This window comes from Cervus elaphus, chromosome 9 (assembly GCF_910594005.1).
Source record: "Cervus elaphus chromosome 9, mCerEla1.1, whole genome shotgun sequence".
In the NCBI taxonomy this organism is placed as follows: domain Eukaryota; kingdom Metazoa; phylum Chordata; class Mammalia; order Artiodactyla; family Cervidae; genus Cervus; species Cervus elaphus.
In genome coordinates this window covers 63,584,578-63,603,175 of record NC_057823.1, presented here as the reverse complement: position 1 = coordinate 63,603,175, position 18,598 = coordinate 63,584,578, and the positions used below count along the sequence as shown (strand labels likewise).

The 18,598-nt window shown below is 46.4% G+C and overlaps 1 protein-coding gene across 2 annotated transcripts; it reads right to left on the bottom strand.

Annotated features, from left to right (window-relative positions):
• Positions 1-4,274: 4,274 nt before the first annotated feature.
• GM2A (GM2 ganglioside activator) lies at positions 4,275-18,156 on the bottom strand. Of its 2 annotated transcripts, none has more exons than XM_043913340.1 (4): positions 17,940-18,156; positions 12,265-12,414; positions 6,195-6,377; positions 4,275-5,855 (listed from the first exon to the last, which is right to left on the bottom strand). In XM_043913340.1, the coding sequence occupies exons 1-4, from the start codon at positions 18,027-18,029 to the stop codon at positions 5,700-5,702; spliced, it is 579 nt and encodes a 192-aa protein (XP_043769275.1). In that variant the 5' UTR covers positions 18,030-18,156; the 3' UTR covers positions 4,275-5,699. The 2 variants fall into 2 exon arrangements, with proteins under 2 accessions (XP_043769275.1, XP_043769274.1); XM_043913339.1 differs by having other exon boundaries at positions 12,265-12,417; positions 17,940-18,155.
• Between the last annotated feature and the right edge of the window lie 442 nt (positions 18,157-18,598).

Sequence of the window (18,598 nt, the reverse complement as noted above, 5' to 3'; positions counted from 1 at the left end):
CAACCCTGGCACTAAGGTTAGAGTGCAGAATAGAATGATATGCAAACTCAGATTAGGGAAGTAAGTTACCAGATAACGAGACTCAGGCCACCATATGACTGGTACAGAGCAGTTTCTGATTGCAGCCAGCACTCTGAGATCACTGTTAGGACCCAAATTGGCCTTTCCAATTTCAGCAATGTGTAGTGAATTTTCTGCTGCCATGTGCTTCCTTGGAAAAAACTGGGACCTGGTCATTGGAATAGAGATATTTGGGAGGATACAGAGGCTATAGGAGGATTTCTGATCCCCAGAACCTTCAGAATCATTTCCCACTGCATTTCTTGTCTCCAAGAACATGATTCATCTTAACATGACTGAGATGGACTATGGTTGGGGCTTTGAGGGGAATGTTACACAGAACCATTTTAAGGAAAAGCTGAATTTGGATCTTCAACAAGCCCATTGACAGAAAGAAAGAGGAATGAGAGGGTTGAGATGGCTATAGAACACAGATTGAGATTGCTAAGCAACATGAGCCCTGCATGGGGGTGGCAGTGGAAGCTGTCCATCAGAAACTGAAGCATCAAGAGTTGGCTCCCAAGTCAACACAAGTGACATGAGTGATTTATAAGCCACTGTGACCCCAGGAATGAAACTGACAGGCAACACTCTAAGGAGTCACGAGATTTGTTACTAGCAGACAGCATCCAGACACAGTGCCTAACTCAAACCCACATAGGATCCCCTCAAGCAATTCCCTGGTCTAAGATTAAAGGTTAAAAAAAAAAGCCTGGGCAGTGGGGAGAGCAGAACCTCTGGCATGCTGACACCTCTTGGAAGTGAAATTACAGTGATATGACCCTCTTAAGGAAAAATATTCAAGTGGACCATAACTTTAAAAGTTGGACTTGCTGGTCAGGGCGACACACGTGAACCACAGGCCCTGTGATCTGCTCTTCCCCTACCTCTCTCGCTTTTTCTGGCACCTTTTCCCCCCAGCTGCACCCACCTCTGTCCAGTCTCCAGAAAGCAGCTTCACCTTGCTGCAAGGCCTATACATATACTGTTTCCCCCACTTGGAACTCTTTCCTCCTGTCTCTACCTGCTTAACTTCTACTCATTTGTCAGATCTGTTATCACTTCCTTAGGAAAACCCTCCCTGACTTCACCCACTGACCCAGACTCTGCAAGCCCTGATAAGCTTCTATTTTGTAACACTTCTCAGTTGTCATGGAGAAACTTCTGCAATATATTTTTGCAGCTTTTTATCTTATTGTTGTACTGTTGTTCAGTCACTAAGTTTTGTCTCTTTGTGACCCCATAAACTGCAGCACTCCAGGCTTCCCTGTCCTTCACTATCTCCCAGAGTTTGCTCAAACTCATGTCCATTGAGTCAATGATGCCATCGCACCACCTCATCCTCTGTCACCCTCTTCTCTTACCCTTAATCTTTCCCAGCATCAGGGTCTTTTCCAATTAGTCGGCTCTTCGCATCAGGTGGCCGAAGTATTGGAGCTTCAGCTTCAGCATCAGTCCTTCCAATGAATATTCAGGGTAGATTTCTTTTAGGATTGACTGGTTTGATCTCCTTCCTGTTCAAGGACTCTCAAAAGTCTTCTCTAACACCACAGTTTGAAAGCATCAGTTCTTCGGCACTCAGCCTTCTTTATGATCCAACTCTCACATTCATACATGACTACTGGAAAAACCATAGCTTTGACTATATGGACCTTTGTCAGCAAAGTGATGTCTCTGATTTTCAACATGCTGTCTAGGTTTGTCATAGCTTTTTTATTTTGAAAGAACTTTAAATCACCTAACTTTCACTAATGTTAACATCTTACCCAAACATAGCACAATTATTAACCCTGTGAAATCCTATTTCTAATTCTTTTTTTAATCCAGCATCTAATCCAAGATCTCACAGTTCCTATTCTCTTCTGATCTGTGACTGCTCCTTAGTCTTTCCTTACTGTTCGTGGCCCTGACATTTTTGAAGAGGACTGGCCAGTTCTTTTGTAGTGTTTCTCAATTTAGGTTTGTGTGATCTTTCTTGTGATAAAGTTGAGATTACACATTTTGGGCAATACCAGAGAAATGTCACTGTCCTTTATCAGTGTACCAGACTGGGAGGTGCATGACGTCATTACTTACTGGTGATGTTAACTTGGATCACTTGTAAGTGTTGTCTGCCAGGTTTCTCCACCATTACCTTTCCCCCTTTGTAATTGTATCCTGTGAGGAGATATCTTGAGACTGCAAAATCCTGTTTCTCATTATACGTTTATCCAACAATTTTAGCATCCATAGATGTTCCTTATCTGCAACAATACTGACAGTGGCATTTACCTAATGATTTTTTCTTATTAATACCATTCCTTCTACATTTAGTTGGGATTCTGTTGTATACAGACTCATGGATGTTTGTTTTCATTCAAAGGATTATAACCTATTACTGTCATTATTTATTTTCTTGCTCAAGTTGCCCAAGACTTGGCCACTGAGAGCTCCCTCTAGTTGGTTCCTGTGTCCTTTCAGTATGCCCCATGCTCTCATTATCTGTATTTATTTTCTCAGTCCTAATATACACAGGAAATACTTTTAGAATTGCTAATGCTATTCCTGTGAAAAACAAACTATAGTATATACAGTATTTGTATGCAGTTCCTTTTTTCTGTTGCTTTACAGTACCCCATCAAAATACTATAACTTTGTTTTCCCACCCACTTCAGTGTTGTTGTATTATTCATTTGAAATATATTTTGTTACTGTTTATATTCCATGTTGAATTTCCCTTATCTCCTGCTTTTTCTATGATTTGGGACTCAGAAACATTATTATGGTTCTAAGAGTCAGATATACAACAAGATATACTCAGAAGCATCCCATCCTCTTCATCCTTTATACCCTGTTATCATTTCCCTCTTCTTTCCGCTCTCTGTAAATAACCAGTTCATTAGTTTCCAGCTCATTTTTCCTCATGTACATATGAGCAGACACATGTATATTTTTCTTACATGAACAGTGTGTGTGTGTTTAGTCACTTAGTTGTGTCCAACTCTTTGCAACCCTTGGACTGTAGCCCGTCAAGCTCCTCTGTTCATGGGATTCTCCAGGCAAGAATACTGGAGTGGGTTACCATTCCCTTCTCCAAGGGGTTTTCCTGATGCAGCGATTGAACCTGGTTTTCCTGCATTGCAGGAGGGTTCTTTACCTTCTGAGCCACCAGGGAAGCCTACATGAACAGTAACACTGACAAAGTCCCCTCATGAAGGACTGAACCAGTCTGTATTCCTACCAGTTATGTTTGAGGGGACCTTTTTCCACACAGCCCTGCCTAGTGGTTTGTGGTAGTGTGCTTATTTTCTGACCAACCCAGGAAATTGACAAATGTTATGTTAATATTGTTTCAATTTACATTTTTCTGATTTTGAAGTGAGTTTATATATCTTATTATGTTTAAGGGTCATTTTTATATCTTTATGTGAGAGTTTATCTGTTCATTTATTTTCACAATTTTTCTATCAGGTTTTTGATCCCTTGATACTTACTTCATTCTTTATAGTAGGAATATTATTAACCTTTTGTCTATGTTATGTGCTATAAATATTTTCTTCCAGTCTTTTGACTGTGTCTTTTGCCAAGCACATTATTTCTTATGCAGTCAACTTCATCAGTGTTTATTTTCTCTGGACATTTCACCCATGTTTCTTTTTAGTATTTGTATGGATTCATTTTTAATACTTAGACCCTGGACTCATTTGAGGTTTATTCTTTCCTATGGCATTAAGTATGGATCCAATTTCAACTTTTTTCCAAATGGCTTTCCATTTGGCTCGCACCATTTGTTAAAAAGTTCACTTTGCTCTGTGATTTGAGATTCTCACCATTCGCCACCCCTCAACAAGACTTGGAGGAGCATCTGAGCCGAAAGCACCGCATACACAAAGACTAACCAAGCTACTGAACGTCCTTCCGTGCAAGGATGTGAACTGAAATATGTCTGTGAGAATAACGCCCAAAGATCCAGGAGGGGAAATAAAGGCTGGAGAGGCCATACTGTGAGGGGGCAGGTCAAAAAAGCAAACGAGGAATCTGGGTGGTGCTGGGACAGAACGAAGCAGAGGTACTAAGCAGCACACAAGACAAACAGAAGAGTCAGTCCCTGGCATTGCTTCAGCTCTCGTCCCACTGCTATAAACTCTCCTAGCAGGAACAACCCAGTACACGAGCTCTGGAAATCCTGAGATGTGATCAGTGGGAAAAAATATGCAACCACAACAAAGCAGGAATTCTCAGCAAGTCAAAAAGATTTATTACCATTCCAGGCTTCGTGTGAGCCCCAAACCTGAGGCTGGTCATAGGAGGACAGGATGATGAACAAACCCAGGCACCTGATATAAGTCCACCTCTCATCATGGATCCCTGCTCCACAGAATGGCTGCTGGTGGAGCCACCTCTTCAGGCTCTGCCTCCCTCACCCTGACAACACTCTGGGCCAGGGCAGGAGGCCCTGAGCTCCTAGCTCTGAGGCCACCTTACTCCCCCAGCATCAGAGGAGCCTGCCAGCTCAGGCACTATGGATTCGGCCCCACAGAAGGAGAAACAGTGCTGGAGTTGTCTCAAGGTTAAAAGGACAGGGCATGCGTGTTCTTACATCCAAGGCCATGAACTGGCCTCGCATGAGCCAGATTTCCCTACTGACAAGTCTGTTTGGCCCCTTCTGCCTGTGCAGTGTTTAAAAAAAAAAAATTCACTGTCAATATTTAAAAATGGATTTCTTATAAAAGTCTGGATTTCTGGCCTCTTGAGGGGAAAAATGTTGAGAATATTTGGTAATGCTGGGCCCACAGTCTTCTGTGGAACTCACTGGCAATAACTGGACAGCAACTGACCCTACAGACTGGAAGTACCCTTTCCAGCTCAACCCAGCCTCCACATTCCTGATTAGAGCCCCAGCCTGAGATGGGGCAGCAGCTGCCTTAGATTAGTGCTGTTATACAAAGGCAAGATATGCCTGGAAACAACATGCTTCTCGTGGCCCTCATCACTCACGGATGTCCCACGCTTTGCCCTGAAAGCACCTGAATTTGCAGACTATCTTAAATACACAGAGCATTCTCAGTTGTTCTTCCACATGCCCTGCCTCTCCAGGATACACTATACCCCAGTGTTAACTGGGCAAGTCTAGAAAAAGAACACTAAATTATAGAAGTTAACAGAGGAATAGATTTAGATCACCTCCTTCAGACCCTTGTAAGAGGGAGTGGGAGTAAAATGAAAACTGTTAGTACTTTCACTCTGCTTTTAGGTCAGTGACACACATAAAAAATCAATGAGAAAAATCATAAAGGTACTTCAGGAGACCAAGATTGGGTCACTCTGAATGTGGGGGTCATAAAACATGTTAGCCTCCTTAGAAAATGAGTTAAGGTCTTAGAAAGCCATGGGAGTGAGGCTGAAAGTGCAGCAGCCACCCCAGTAGGTGTCCTGGGCTGTCAAAAACCACCAGGCTCATCCTCCCTTAGGTCAGGGCTGCTGGCCCACAGTTAAAAACTCTGTAGGTGGTATAAGATGACTTTCAGCGGGGGAACATCATCATTGTAGAAAAGGGCTTGAGGAAGGACAGAGAGTAGAATCTGGCCTTGACCAATGTAAGACAGAGGAAGAGGATGCCTTCCTCACACCCTCTTCATTCTGCAGTGGCAGGTGCCACCTTATTTGCCTTTAAGGGAGGCGGAGATATTGACACAAGCCAGTCGCTTCCCGCTGTTGCTCAGGATGGTCTGCAGGCGGTAGTTCCCCGTGCTGAGCCAGCTGGGCAACTCCAGGTCGGGCAGCATGAAGTCAGACTTGGGCAGTGAGTAGGCGCCCTGTGGAAAAGCCAGTGGACTGCAGGTCAGTGGGAGCCTACAGACGGGACTCTCTCCTGGAGTGACCTCTTAAGTTTGCAGCTGCAAACTGCCCCTCTTCCCACTCTCCGAAGGGTCCTGTAGAGCATGGAATGTGATAGCAGAAGGGCACTGGAGGTCAGATCGAGCATCAAGTGTCCCATTTCACAGATGGATAAACCGAGGCCCCCAAAAGGTAAGTGATTCAGGATAAATCGGGTCAGTTTACACCCACAGATGTCCAGGTCTGCAAGAGAATGTCTCCCAGTGCCACGTCTCTACTCCAGTCATGCGGAAATGCTCTCCCCTCCCTGTACTTACTTCTTTGAAGGGACAGTGACAGGGAAGCCCATAGGTGTGCAGTGGTTCCGGGCAGGGTTCCTCAATGGGAATTAACATTTCAAGCATATTACAGAAGTTGTCATAGGTGCAGCTACCAATGTTGTCCACACATGGGATTTTGACCCAGAAGCCAGCTATGTGCTTCTCCACAGTTAATTCTACCTGGTGAGAGAGTTGGAGAAAATGTACAATTCCAAGGCAGACAAACCAGTTCCTCTGCCTCTTTCAGAGGTCAGCATTTTCTTTTAACACAGAGTTTTTAATTGGATGGGATCTTGGCAATACTCTGATCCAGAAATGACAATATTGTGGCACATGCCCCAATATTATCCTTTCCTGTGCCCACGGCAGACTATTAATAATCAAATGTGACTTGGTTTTCCCCCTGCACTGAACACATCATCTTAGCATTCTTTAGGTATGTACTACCCATTGGTTCACAGAAGGCAATGGCAACCCACTCCAGTACTCTTGCCTGGAAAATCCCATGGACGGAGGAGCCTGGTAGGCTGTGGTCCATGGGGTCGCTAAGAGTCGGACACGACTGAGTGACTTCTCTTTCCCTTTTCACTTTCATGCATTGGAGAAGGAAATGGCAACCCACTCCAGTGTTCTTGCCTGGAAAATCCCAGGGACGGGGGAGCCTGGTGGGCTGCCGTCTATGGGGTCGCACAGAGCCAGACACGACTGAAGCGACTTAGCAGCAACAGCAGCAGTATCCATTGGTTGAAGGTGAAATGAACTTTCATGTAACTGCTAATTGGCTAACTATGGCATTGCTTCTAGACTTCACCTCCAAGCCCAGTCTTGGCTTCAGAACCTTTTCCTTCCTAGGACCTCAGGCAGCTACCACCAGCTGACTAGAGTTGCTTACCAAGATGAAACCTATTTGCTATTCCTGGATCCTATTTCCTCCATGCAGCCATAGAAGACAGAATTGAAAACAATAAGAATTTACAGGGAGATCACTTTGGGGGTTGGTATGAGGAAGATCTTAACAATCTTAGTGAGGTCACAAGGGATGGAACTACTTCAGGAAGAGGTGGGGTCCTAGACCCAGTTGAGGAAGCTGGAGGACTTCCTGCACCCAGAGAGAAGCTGGGTGAGGAGACCTCCGAGTGCTGCACACCTCCACAAGGCCATGATTCTGCTCCCCTTCTGGAGGCTGGGGCTGACCAGTTGTGCCTGGCATGCGCTAAGCATTCACTAAGTATTAGCTGCCTAAGAGCCAAACGAGTTGTCCCTTAGGGACCATGTTCTCACATCCCCCCAGGGTATCAGAGAAAACTGTCAGCAAATGGCAGAAGTCTGATTCTCTGTGGGTGTTACGGCAGGAAATCACTTGCAGATGTAACATCACAGCATTCTATGAATCCCAGCCTCCAGGCTCACTTGATCCAGGACTTCCATTTCTAAGAGGCAAGTCCTGGACAGGCATTTATTTCCCTTGAGCCTGCAGGGCTCAGGCTGGCTCTCCAGGCTCTGGACTCAGCATTCCAACTACCCAGGTCCAGGACGGAGCAGTCCATGCACTGTGTATCCTGAGTGGACAGACTCAAATGTGCCTCCTCCCACTCTGCTGCCCCACATGTTACCCCCACCCCCAGCCACACACAGCCCCCTCCCAGCCCAACTCTCTCCTCTCCTGCCAAGCCTGCTTCAATGAACCCTGTGCCTAGAAGAGCCAAGGGCTCGGAAGTGAATGCTACTTCAGCCACCTCCTAGTATGGTGTGTGCTTAGTCGCTCAGTTGTGTCTGACTCTTTGCAACCCTATGGACTGTAGTCCACCAGGCTCCTCGGTCCATGGGATTCTCTGTCTATGGGATTCTCCAGGCAAGAATACTGGGGTGGGTTGCCATGCCCTCCTCCAGGGGATCTTCCCAGCCCAGGGATTGAAGCCAGGTCTTCCGTATTGCAGGTGGATTCTTTACCATCTGAGCCACCAGGGAAGCCCTAGTGTGGTACCCTTGGGGAATTTCTTCTGTCTCCATTCCCTCATCTACAAAATGGGATTTGAAGGGGGGCCATTTGATGAGACAGGGGAGAGGCACTTACACCTCAAACACAGGGCTCAGGCAGAGGTACTGCAGGTACAAGACTTTAGAGAGAGAAGAAAGCTAACCCATCAGGCCTAAACACCACATGTCTAAAAGCCTGAAATAAGTGTACATGCCAAATATGGTGGCAATTTACCACTCCTGAGGATGGGAAAACCAAGGTCTCAGACACTGGAACTTGAGAGCTCCAAGAAGGGAGTTCTAAATTATTCCAAACCCTGTGGAACACATCAAAAGAAAAAGGCATTCCTGGACAGATTCCAGTCTTGCCCATGGCTCACAGAATCTGGGGCATCTGACTTCTAAAAATTGCAGTCAGTTAGTTCAGTCAGTTGTGTCTGACTATTTGCGACCCCATGGACTGCAGCACGCCAGGTTTCCCTGTCCATCACCAACTCCTGGAGCTTACTCAAAATCATGTCCATCAAGTCGGTGATGCCATCCAACCATCTCATCCTCTGTTGTCCCCTTCTCCTCCCTCCTTCAATCTTTCCCAGCATCAGGGTCTTTTCTAGTGAGTCAGCTCTTCGCATCAGGTGGCCAAAGTATTGGAGTTTCAACTTCAGCATCAGTCCTTCCAATGAATATTCAGGACTGATCTCCTTTAGGATGGACTGGTTGGATCTCCTTGCAGTCCAAGGGACTCTCAAGAGTCTTCTCCAACACCACAGTTCAAAAGCATCAATTCTTCAGTGCTCAGCTTTCTTTATAGTCCTACTCTCACATCCATACATGACTACTGGAAAAACCAAAGCTTTGACTAGCAGTTGGCATCAAATTCATCCAGGTTCCAAATGGAACTTTTGACTGAAGAAATTTTACTTCAGCAAGGACAAGGAGGAAGTGTCTCTCCTACCACTAGTAGGCTGCAGAGCCTGAACCAGTCACTCTTCTCTGGGTCCCAGTAACAAGGAGGGAAGCCATTGACCTTAAGAGCCCTTCAGGCTTAAGTCTGGGCAGCTCTCCTAGGCAGGGTTTTTGCTGATAAGAGGAAAGTCCTGGTACTCCCCTGCTAAACTTCAAACACTAATTCTACTTCCCTGCCAGAAAGAGTAGAATAAGGAATAAGGAATAGAATAAAGAATAGTAAAATAAGAAAACATTAAATAAGGACACCAGCCTTGACCTGGGGCAAGTTACATCCTTCTCTGAGCCTCAGTGTCCCTTATCTGTAAAAAGAGGCTTATCACCTTTTCTCCAACAAAAATACTGAGAGGCTTTCATTTAATAAGGAGTATGCATATACCCTATGCAAAGATAAAGGAAGCAAATCAGAAGCATATACATTATATAAGAGAAACGTAGGAGAAAGGGAAAGGACAGTGGGAATCTGAGTCCAATTTTAAAAAGTTCAATGGCCCAAATTTATGACAGGTGATAAAGTACAGACTACCATGGCTCAACTTAAAGTTTTTCGACTTTACAATGTGCAGAAGCAATACACATTCGGTAGGAACTGTACTTCTCGTTTTGGAATTTGATCATTTTCAGGGCTAGCAATATACAGTACTAGTCTCTCTTCTTGTGATGCTCAGCAGTGGCAGGATGTCAGCTCCCAGTCAGCCATGTGATCACAAAAGCTGATGTACTTAAACCATTCTGCACCCAGACAACCATTCTGGCTTTCATTTCAGTACAGTATTCAATAAATTATATGAGATATGTCATCAGTTCAGTTCAGTCACTTACTCGTGTCCCACTCTTGACCCCATGGAGATCAAGGAGGCAGTACAGGAGGCAGTAATCAAAACCATCCTCGAAAAAAAGAAATGAACAAGGCAAAATGGTTATCTGAGGAGGCCTTACACATAGTTGAGAAAAGAAGAGAAGTGAAAGGCAAAGGAGAAAAGGAAAGATATATCCATCTGATTGCTGAGTTCCAAAGAATAGCAAAGAGATAAGAAAGCTTTCCTCAGTGATAAATGCAAAGAAATAGGAAAACAATAGAATGGGAAAGACTAGAGATCTCTTCAAGAAAATTAGAGATACCAAGGGACCGTTTCATACAAAGATACGCACAATAAATGACAGAAATGGAATGGACCTAACAAAACCAGAAGATATTCAGAAGAGGTGGCAAGGAAACCAAGAAGAATGATACAAAAAAGATTTTATTGACCCAGATAACCACGATGGCACTGGACTGGAAAAAGTTAGATTTCATTCCAGTCCCAGAGAAAGGCAATGCCAAAGAATGTTCAAACTACTGCACAATTGCATTCATCTCACACGCTAGCAAAGTAATGCTCAAAATTCTCCAAGCCAGGCTTCAACAGTACATGAACTATGAACTTCCAGATGTTCAAGCTGGATTTAGAAAAGCCAGAGGAACCAGAGATCAATTTGCCAACATACATTGGATCATCAAAAAAGCAAGAGAAATGCAGAAAAACATCTATTTCTGCTTTATTGACTACACCAAAGCCTTTGACTGTGTGGATCACAATAAACTGTGGAAAATTCTTAAAGAGATGGGAATACCAGACCACCTGACCTGCCTCTTGAGAAATCTGTATGCAGGTCAGGAAGCAACGGTTAGAACTGGACATGGAACAACAGACTGGTTCCAAATAGGAAAAGGAGTACATCAAGGCTGTATATTGTCACCTGCTTATTTAACTTATATGCAGAGTACATCATGAGAAATGCTGGGCTGGATGAAGCACAAGCTGGAATCAAGATTGCTGGGAGAAATATCAATGACCTCAGATATGCAGATGACACCACCCTTATGACAGGAAGTGAAGAAGAACTAAAGAGCCTCTTGATGAAAGTGAAAGAGGAGAGTGAAAAAGTTGGCTTAAAGCTCAACATTCAGAAAACTAAGATCATGGCATCCCATCCCATCACTTCATGGCAAATAGACGGAGAGACAGTGGAAACAGTGGCTGACTTTATTTTTGGGGGCTCCAAAATCACTGCAGATGGTGACTGCAGCCATGAAATAAAAAGATGCTTACATCTTCATATAAAAAGATGCCGACAAAGGTCTGTCTAGTCAAGGCTATGGTTTTTCCAGTAGTCATGTATGGATGTGAGAGTTGGACTATAAAGAAAGCTGAAAGGTGAAGAATTGATGCTTTTGAACTGTGGTGTTGGAGAAGATTCTTGAGAGTCCCTTGGACAGCAAGGAGATCCAACCAGTCCATCCTAAAGGAAATCAGTCCTGAATGTTCATTGGAAGGACTGATGTTGAAGCTGAAACTCCAATACTTTGGCTACCTGATGCGAAGTACTGACTCACTGGATAAGACCCTGATGCTGGGAAAGATTGAAGGCAGGAGGAGAAGGGGACAACAGAGGATGAGATGGTTGCATGGCATCACTGACTCAATGGACATGAGTTTGAGTAAACTCCGGGAGCTGGTGATGGACAGGGAGGCCTGGCATGCTGCAGTCCATGGAGTTGCAAAGAGTCAGACACGACTGAGCGACTGAACTGAACTGACTGAATGTGTACTGAGCTGGTCCTGTGTGTCAGGCCCTGAGCAAAACACTCTCCATGTTAATAATTCAATAATAGCTCAGAAACATATGAGGTAGGGGCTGTGATTAACCAAGTCAAAGGGCAGTTTCAGGGACACAGATTCCAAATCAGAAAACCTTTTAAAAAGTCCAGTGGAAACTGGTGCCAGAATAGATCTGCACCAGGACAGGCTGAGGGCATATAAGCATATGGTATAAAGGTAGCCACGAGGAAAGGACTGTGATATATAGAATTGCCATGGATACACAGAAAGCCTCTGTTGTTTTGTATGAAAACAAATAGCCACCCCCAAAACAGGCAGCAGGCATGAATGAACTGGTTATTCTGAAACAAAAATACAAAAGGCAAACTTATGAAAGGACATTTAAGCAAATCTATTTTGTTTTTGCTACTCTGGGATTCCAGGATTCCAAAAGTATTAAGTTCCCTGAGTGTACGTGCCTCAGGGCCCTGCCCTTGGCCCACAGCACCTTCCTTCCAGTGCCTCCCTGACCCTGGGCTCACCTTCAGAGGATCACTGAGGACAGCACTGGTCTTGGCCTCAGCAGTGATGGTCAAGTTCCCGGGAATGGCAATGGGGTCAGGTTCCAGAGTCAGGCTGTTGATCACCGCAGGGTCCTTCCCTGCATCACAGTTATCCCAGGAAAAGCTACCCTGCTGGGAGAGCCAAGAACAATATAGCAGCAAGGAAAGAAAAAAGTTGACAAAAGGTTAGAAGAATTAACAGAGCGGTTACTGACTATGTACCCATGGATGAGGTACCTGCTGGCTCTGAGCTTCATCTACAACTCCACATCTGTAAACCTAGGATAACTCTGGTCTTACCCATTTTGTAGACAGGACTCAACTAAAAGACTTAAAAGACAATCTCCCAAATGTGTGCCATGAACTGTAGAGGACAATATCACAGACCCTGAACTTCGGAATAGGAGACTAGCCATATCCACCTTCTCTGATCCTTCACCTCCCTATTCCACACACCTCTCCTGCTAGTCTTGGCATCTTCTCAGAGGGAAGTTTTTGGAGGATTCACCTTTACAGCCCATGCCCAGAACCTGATTCATGTCACACCTCGGGCCCAATCCAGGACCAGGAACAATAAGGAACACAAAACAATGGAGAACATAACAGCATGGAACACTGCACCCTCAAGGAGGGACGGTTAATTCACAGAGGGACTAGGACACACAAGAAAAGATCCCCAGGGGGCCACCTGTTGATGAACAATCCCTAGTGAACAAACTTCCCAATCTTAACGAGTGCATTTTTACTCCCATCCCACTGCTCATGCCCTGCCTGGTCCCACACCCCAAGTCATCCCCCTCCCCTCTGCTGAGCCATATCCTCCTCCTCCTCCTCCACATCCCCCAAGAGGTCTCCTGATTCCTGACTCCACCATCATGTCCAACTACAAATGACCACTGACTCCCCACCCACGGAACCCTGTCTGTAACCACACTCCCCACACCCTGCAGGCTCCACCTACCCACTCACACTTTTCCCAGCCCCCTGTAGGCCATCTACAAGAGACTTTCAGTATTCCCCCCACACACATCCCATCTTAGGAGGAAAACCTGCCAGTCCCCACATCCCCAAGTCAACCTCCATCATCAACACAGCCACAGGGAGGTGGACCAGAAGACAATACCTAACAGAGACTAGGCTGAGAAATTCTCTCTGCCTCCAATTTGGGGAGTGAGACAGAGGCAAAATCACTCAGAGGATTTTGGGCTTTGAGCGGTCATGGGGTCATAAACTTGATGGAGCCAGAACACAGACTCATGACCAAGTCAAAGGGTCAAGAACTAAGGGCTCTGCTGATCTGTAGAAAAGAGAACAGATAGAGTTGCCCCTTCCCCTGCCCCCTATCTAAATAGGCAGTGCAGGAGAGTAGCCAAGAACATGTTTTTAGAGTTAGACATGGGGTACATCAAGGCTTTAGTTAGTAGACATGGCTTGAAATCCTAGCTTGACCACCATATCATGTGATTCTGTAGGCCAGTTTCCCCTTTGGAGCTGCAGTATCCTCATCTTTTAAGTGGAGTCATTTCTGCTTTCCTCTCAGACCTGTGACACTCAGTGCTGCAAGGGTGACAGCATAAAGCTCATAACCCAATGCCAGACACAAAGCATGAGCTGGCTCCCTAAATGATAGCCATTAGACATCCCAGCCCCTGCTTCCTGCCATTAGTTCCATGAGATTCCTTGTATACCTGGAATAAACTTCCCTTTACCTGAGCTTCCTGGAATGGGCTTCGGTTCCTTGGAATGAAGCATCAGACCGTGACTAAGAAAGGCCTGATTCATCCCTGTGTTCCCCACAGCCCCTTAGGGTAGGTACCAACAAATGTTTCCTTCAGTGTTCATTCCACAGATATTTATGGAGCAATGATCACAGGCCCAGGGCTAAGTGCTATTCATAGAGGTAAACAATTAGAGATGTGCCTGCCCTGCAGTTAGGAGCTTACAGTCTAATGTAAATAAATATTACCCACTATGATCTCTGGGTGCCATAAATGAAACAGAGGGTCATGTTAAGAGTAACAAGGGATTCACTTAAATAGGGTGCTGAGAAGGGATAATCCTGTAAGATGAGGAGCCAGCCATGCATGTACTGAAAGAATGTTCAGGCAGAGGGAACACGATCAAAACATGTGCCCTGCATTGGGAAGATACTCAACTGCTCTGGGCCCTACAAGGCCAGTGGGCTAGATATAATGGATGAGGCACCTAGATAAGGGTAGAATGGTGGCAGGGTCATTTAATAAATGCAAGACCTCATAGGTCATCCTCAGGAGGCTGGATTTCCTATAAATGCAATGGAATGCCATTGTAGGAGAGTGCCCTGTTTTGGTTTATGGTTGAGAATGGATTGCAGAGGGTCCTGTTTGGTAAGGGGAGACCAGTTAGGAGGCCAATAGCAAATGAAAGAGTGCCTGGGACTAAGAGTTGGGCTGGAGAGTGGGTAGGTGGACTGGCCATTTTCTAGAGCTGCTCTCACAGATACCAAGGCAGCCTGACTCACCGTGAGGATTGATTCCAGGTTGAAGTGTCCAAAGTGTCCCGCTTCTCCTTCCCCCAGCCCCTGGGGAGACTTAACAAAGTGATTTCTCGATGACTGACTAGAGGCTTCTGTCATAATGAATTCTGCAGCCAAGTCCAGGCTCATCAGGAAAAGGAGGTATGATGCCTTAGCAGTGCCCACTAAGGGCAGACCTGGCACCAGATATCTGTCATCCCAGCCCAGCCTAACATATGGGAAGAAGCAGCATATGGAAGAGGGCAAAGGTATAGCTGTGGATGCAGAAATATGGATGCAAGTCACAGACCTGGATTAAAGCCACACTGCAGCCACTCTCGCTAGCAGAGAACAGGGGTCAGGTGATCCCTCTTGAGGCTCTATTTTCTCATCTAATAAGTGGGCATAATTACATCTTCTCACAGGGCTACTCCAGTAAGTGAGACATTTGTAAACAAAGTATACAAATTCTCCAGGTCCCAACTCCTCAACACTGTCACAGCCGTGAAAACACACGACTGAGCAACTGTCACAGACCAGAGGAGGCGGGAGCGACAGGACAACACATGCAACGTGGTGCCCCAGACTAGATCCTAGAACCGAAAGTGGACATCAGTGGGAAAACTGGTAAAATCCAAATGTAAGTCTAGGAGTTTAGCTAGTGGTAATACTTTGGCCACCTCATACAAAGAGTTGACTCATTGGAAAAGACCCTGATGCTGGGAGGGATTGGGGGCAGGAGGAGAAGGGGACGACACAGGATGAGATGGCTGGATGACATCGCTGACTCAATGAACATGAGTTTGAGTAAACTCCGGGAGTTGGTGATGGACAGGGAGGCCTGCATGCTGCAATTCATGGGGTCGCAAAGAGTCAGACACGACTGAATGACTGAACTGAACTGAACGTACCTCTGTTGGATTCTCAGTCTTGACAAACGTACCATGGTAATGCATGTGTGAAAGTGAAGTCGCTCCGTTGTGTCCGACTCTCTGCGACCCCATGGACTGTAGCCTACCAGGCTCCTCCATCCATGGGATTTTCCAGGCAAGAATACTGTAGTGGGTTGCCATTTCCTTCTCCGGGGGATCTTCCCGACCCAGGATTGAACCCAGGTCTCCTGCATTATAGGCAGACTCTTTACCGTCTGAGCCACCAGGGAAGTCCAATGCATGTGTACATGCGTACTAAATTACTTCAGTTGTGTCCAACTCTGTGACTCCATGGACTGTAGCCTGCCAGGCTCCTCTGTCATGGGCTTTTCCAGGCAAGAATACTGGAGTGGGTTGCCATGCCCTCCTCCAGGGGACCTTCCTGACCCAGGGATCAAACCTGCGTCTCCTGCATTGACAGGTGCTTTCTTTACCACTGAGCCACCGGAGAAGCCCCACTGTGGTAAAAAGATGTTAGCAGGGGAAACCAAGTGAGGGGTATGTGGGACCTCTATACTTTCTTTGCAACTTTTCTATAAGTCTAGAATTATTCCCCTAAAATAAGCTTATTAGGGGAAAAAAAGCATATGGCTCAACACACAGCATATAGTGTGCGCACAGTAAATGATATCAGACTGTATCAGAGAGTCTATTAAGCACCTATTGTATGCCCAACCTGGGGCAAGACTATCTCCCCTGTTATCTAAGGCTCACCACAACCTAGGGCCATGAGACCCAGTTAATGCTAGAAGAGGAACTGAAACTCAAACTGGTTTCCTGATGCCCACTGCTTGCTGTCACCCCAAGCCTTCATGTGGCCCAGGGTCTCAGGGTCAGGGTTCCAAATCACATGAACCCAGAGAAAACCCAGATGATAGAAGATAAGGATGGAAAGAAGTATCCCTTACTGTGGAATCTCAGATGAGCACCATCCTCCCTGGGGCTGGGTAAGGTGGGTTAACTCCCTGATGTCTCATGGCCTCTCCAAAACTGCCAACCTAAGACACTCTGGTCTGGGATGGCATTCACAGTCAAGATATGCAGGAGAGCGGGGACACAGGGAAAGTTCCAGCCTTAGCTGGATTCCACCCCATAGTGGTCAGATCTGGAGCTCAGAGAAACATTCTCAACCTACACTCAGGGACTAACTGTGAATTCTCTAGGACAATAAAGCCAAGAGCTCTTTGCTCCTCCATTCAATTGGCAAAATAGACTCTTTGCCCCTGGGGAGGGTGAGCACACTGGCTTCCATCACTTTCTGAGTTTAAGATTTAAGAGCTTTTCCATCCAGGGAAGCATTTCCCTTCATCCACAACCACTGAGAAAGGCAGGCTGGTATTATCAAGCCCATTTTACAGATGAGGAGACCAAGGCTTATGGAACCCATGGATTAAGAGACAGAGAAGGGATCAGAAGCAAAGCCTCCTAGTCCTATTCCTCTTTCCCCCATACCACCCTATTCCTGGCTCTGACAAACATTTCCAAGCTGGTTGGAGGGAGGGTACCTAGGCTGGGCCTCTCTCTTTGATGCCAAAGATATTAAGTGTCTGACCCCTAGTTGTGCAGCAGAGGCCATGGAATTAGGCTTCTCTACTCAGAATGACAGAACTTCCCTTTCCCAAGGGTCTGGAGCACGTGACAGAGAAGACAAGGGGGAAATTTGTAGGTTGGAGCCTCTCCATGACTCACGCCCAGGAGCAGGGCTGCAGCTTTGTTGCCAGAGGAGCAAGTCTGGACCTTCTGGCCTGAAGAGCCTCTCAGAACCACCCACCCACCAGAACAGGCAGCGCCTCAGAGAAGTACAGAGGGGAGCAGTTGGGTGCCAGGCCTTCTCATGGGGTAAAAGAGGGGACATGTAAATGGGGCTAAGCCTCTGGGCCTGGGAGTAGAGAATTGGTCTTGCAATTCTACAAAATTTCACTCAGACATTTGGAAAGAGGACAGGAGAGTACAGGAGATAGTGAGATTAATCCTTCCAAAACAGTCTGGAGCAGAGCAAGGCCTTATAGCCCACCCTCTGTCCAGATGGGGAAACCTAAACCCAACTGAAACGCGCAGAGAGAAAAAAGGACCCACTCAGAGTCCCACGATTAGTGACTTTGGGAAGTTCTACTGCAAAAACGTAATTCTAGAGACCGGAGAGGCCACCTCCTTATCCCACCCCAAGCCGCACAGCCCGAGCTCGGCAGGGATGCTGGCAGCAGCCTCCTAAAGGAGAGAGCACTCACCCGGTTCTGGAGAATGCGTGCAGGAAAGGCTGGGCCGGCAAGAAGCAAGCCCAGAGAGAACAGGAAGGGAGCCAGCAACAGTGGGCTCATCGTAAAGGGTGGGTCCTCGCCTGGTTAACTGCAGGTTCGTGGAGGCGACGACTCTGTTAAATACCTGCCCGTATTGGTTATGCAAAGCTGAATGCGGCCACTTCCCAATGTGCCCCGCCCCCTCCGGATCTGAGATTTCGGGGCCGGGGATTGGACAGAGCTCTCCCGGCCCCGCCCCCTAAGGGTTCCTCTTTTAGGCCCTCGCTTAACGCGGGGGCGTCAGGCCCCGCCTTCAGAGGATGCAGGCGGTGCCTGAGGAGGAAAGGGGCGGGGCTGGGGGCGGGGAATGAGTGCGCTACCGGGGAGGGAACTCGAAGGAGGGGCGGAACTTGACCGGAGTGGGCCAGACTGCGAGGGAGGGGCGGGGCTGTTGCTTTTGAACTCAAGGCTGTTACCGTCACTGCTGGAAGCACCGTCATATTTTCACATCCAAGTCTTTCTTGACAAAAATGTCTTGCTCCCTGTCTATACTACGCTTCCCCATAGCCGCGTTGCAAATCACTGTCTTTTTAATTATTATAATGATAACTAGCAATTTATTAAGTGCTTTAATGCATACCAAGCACTGT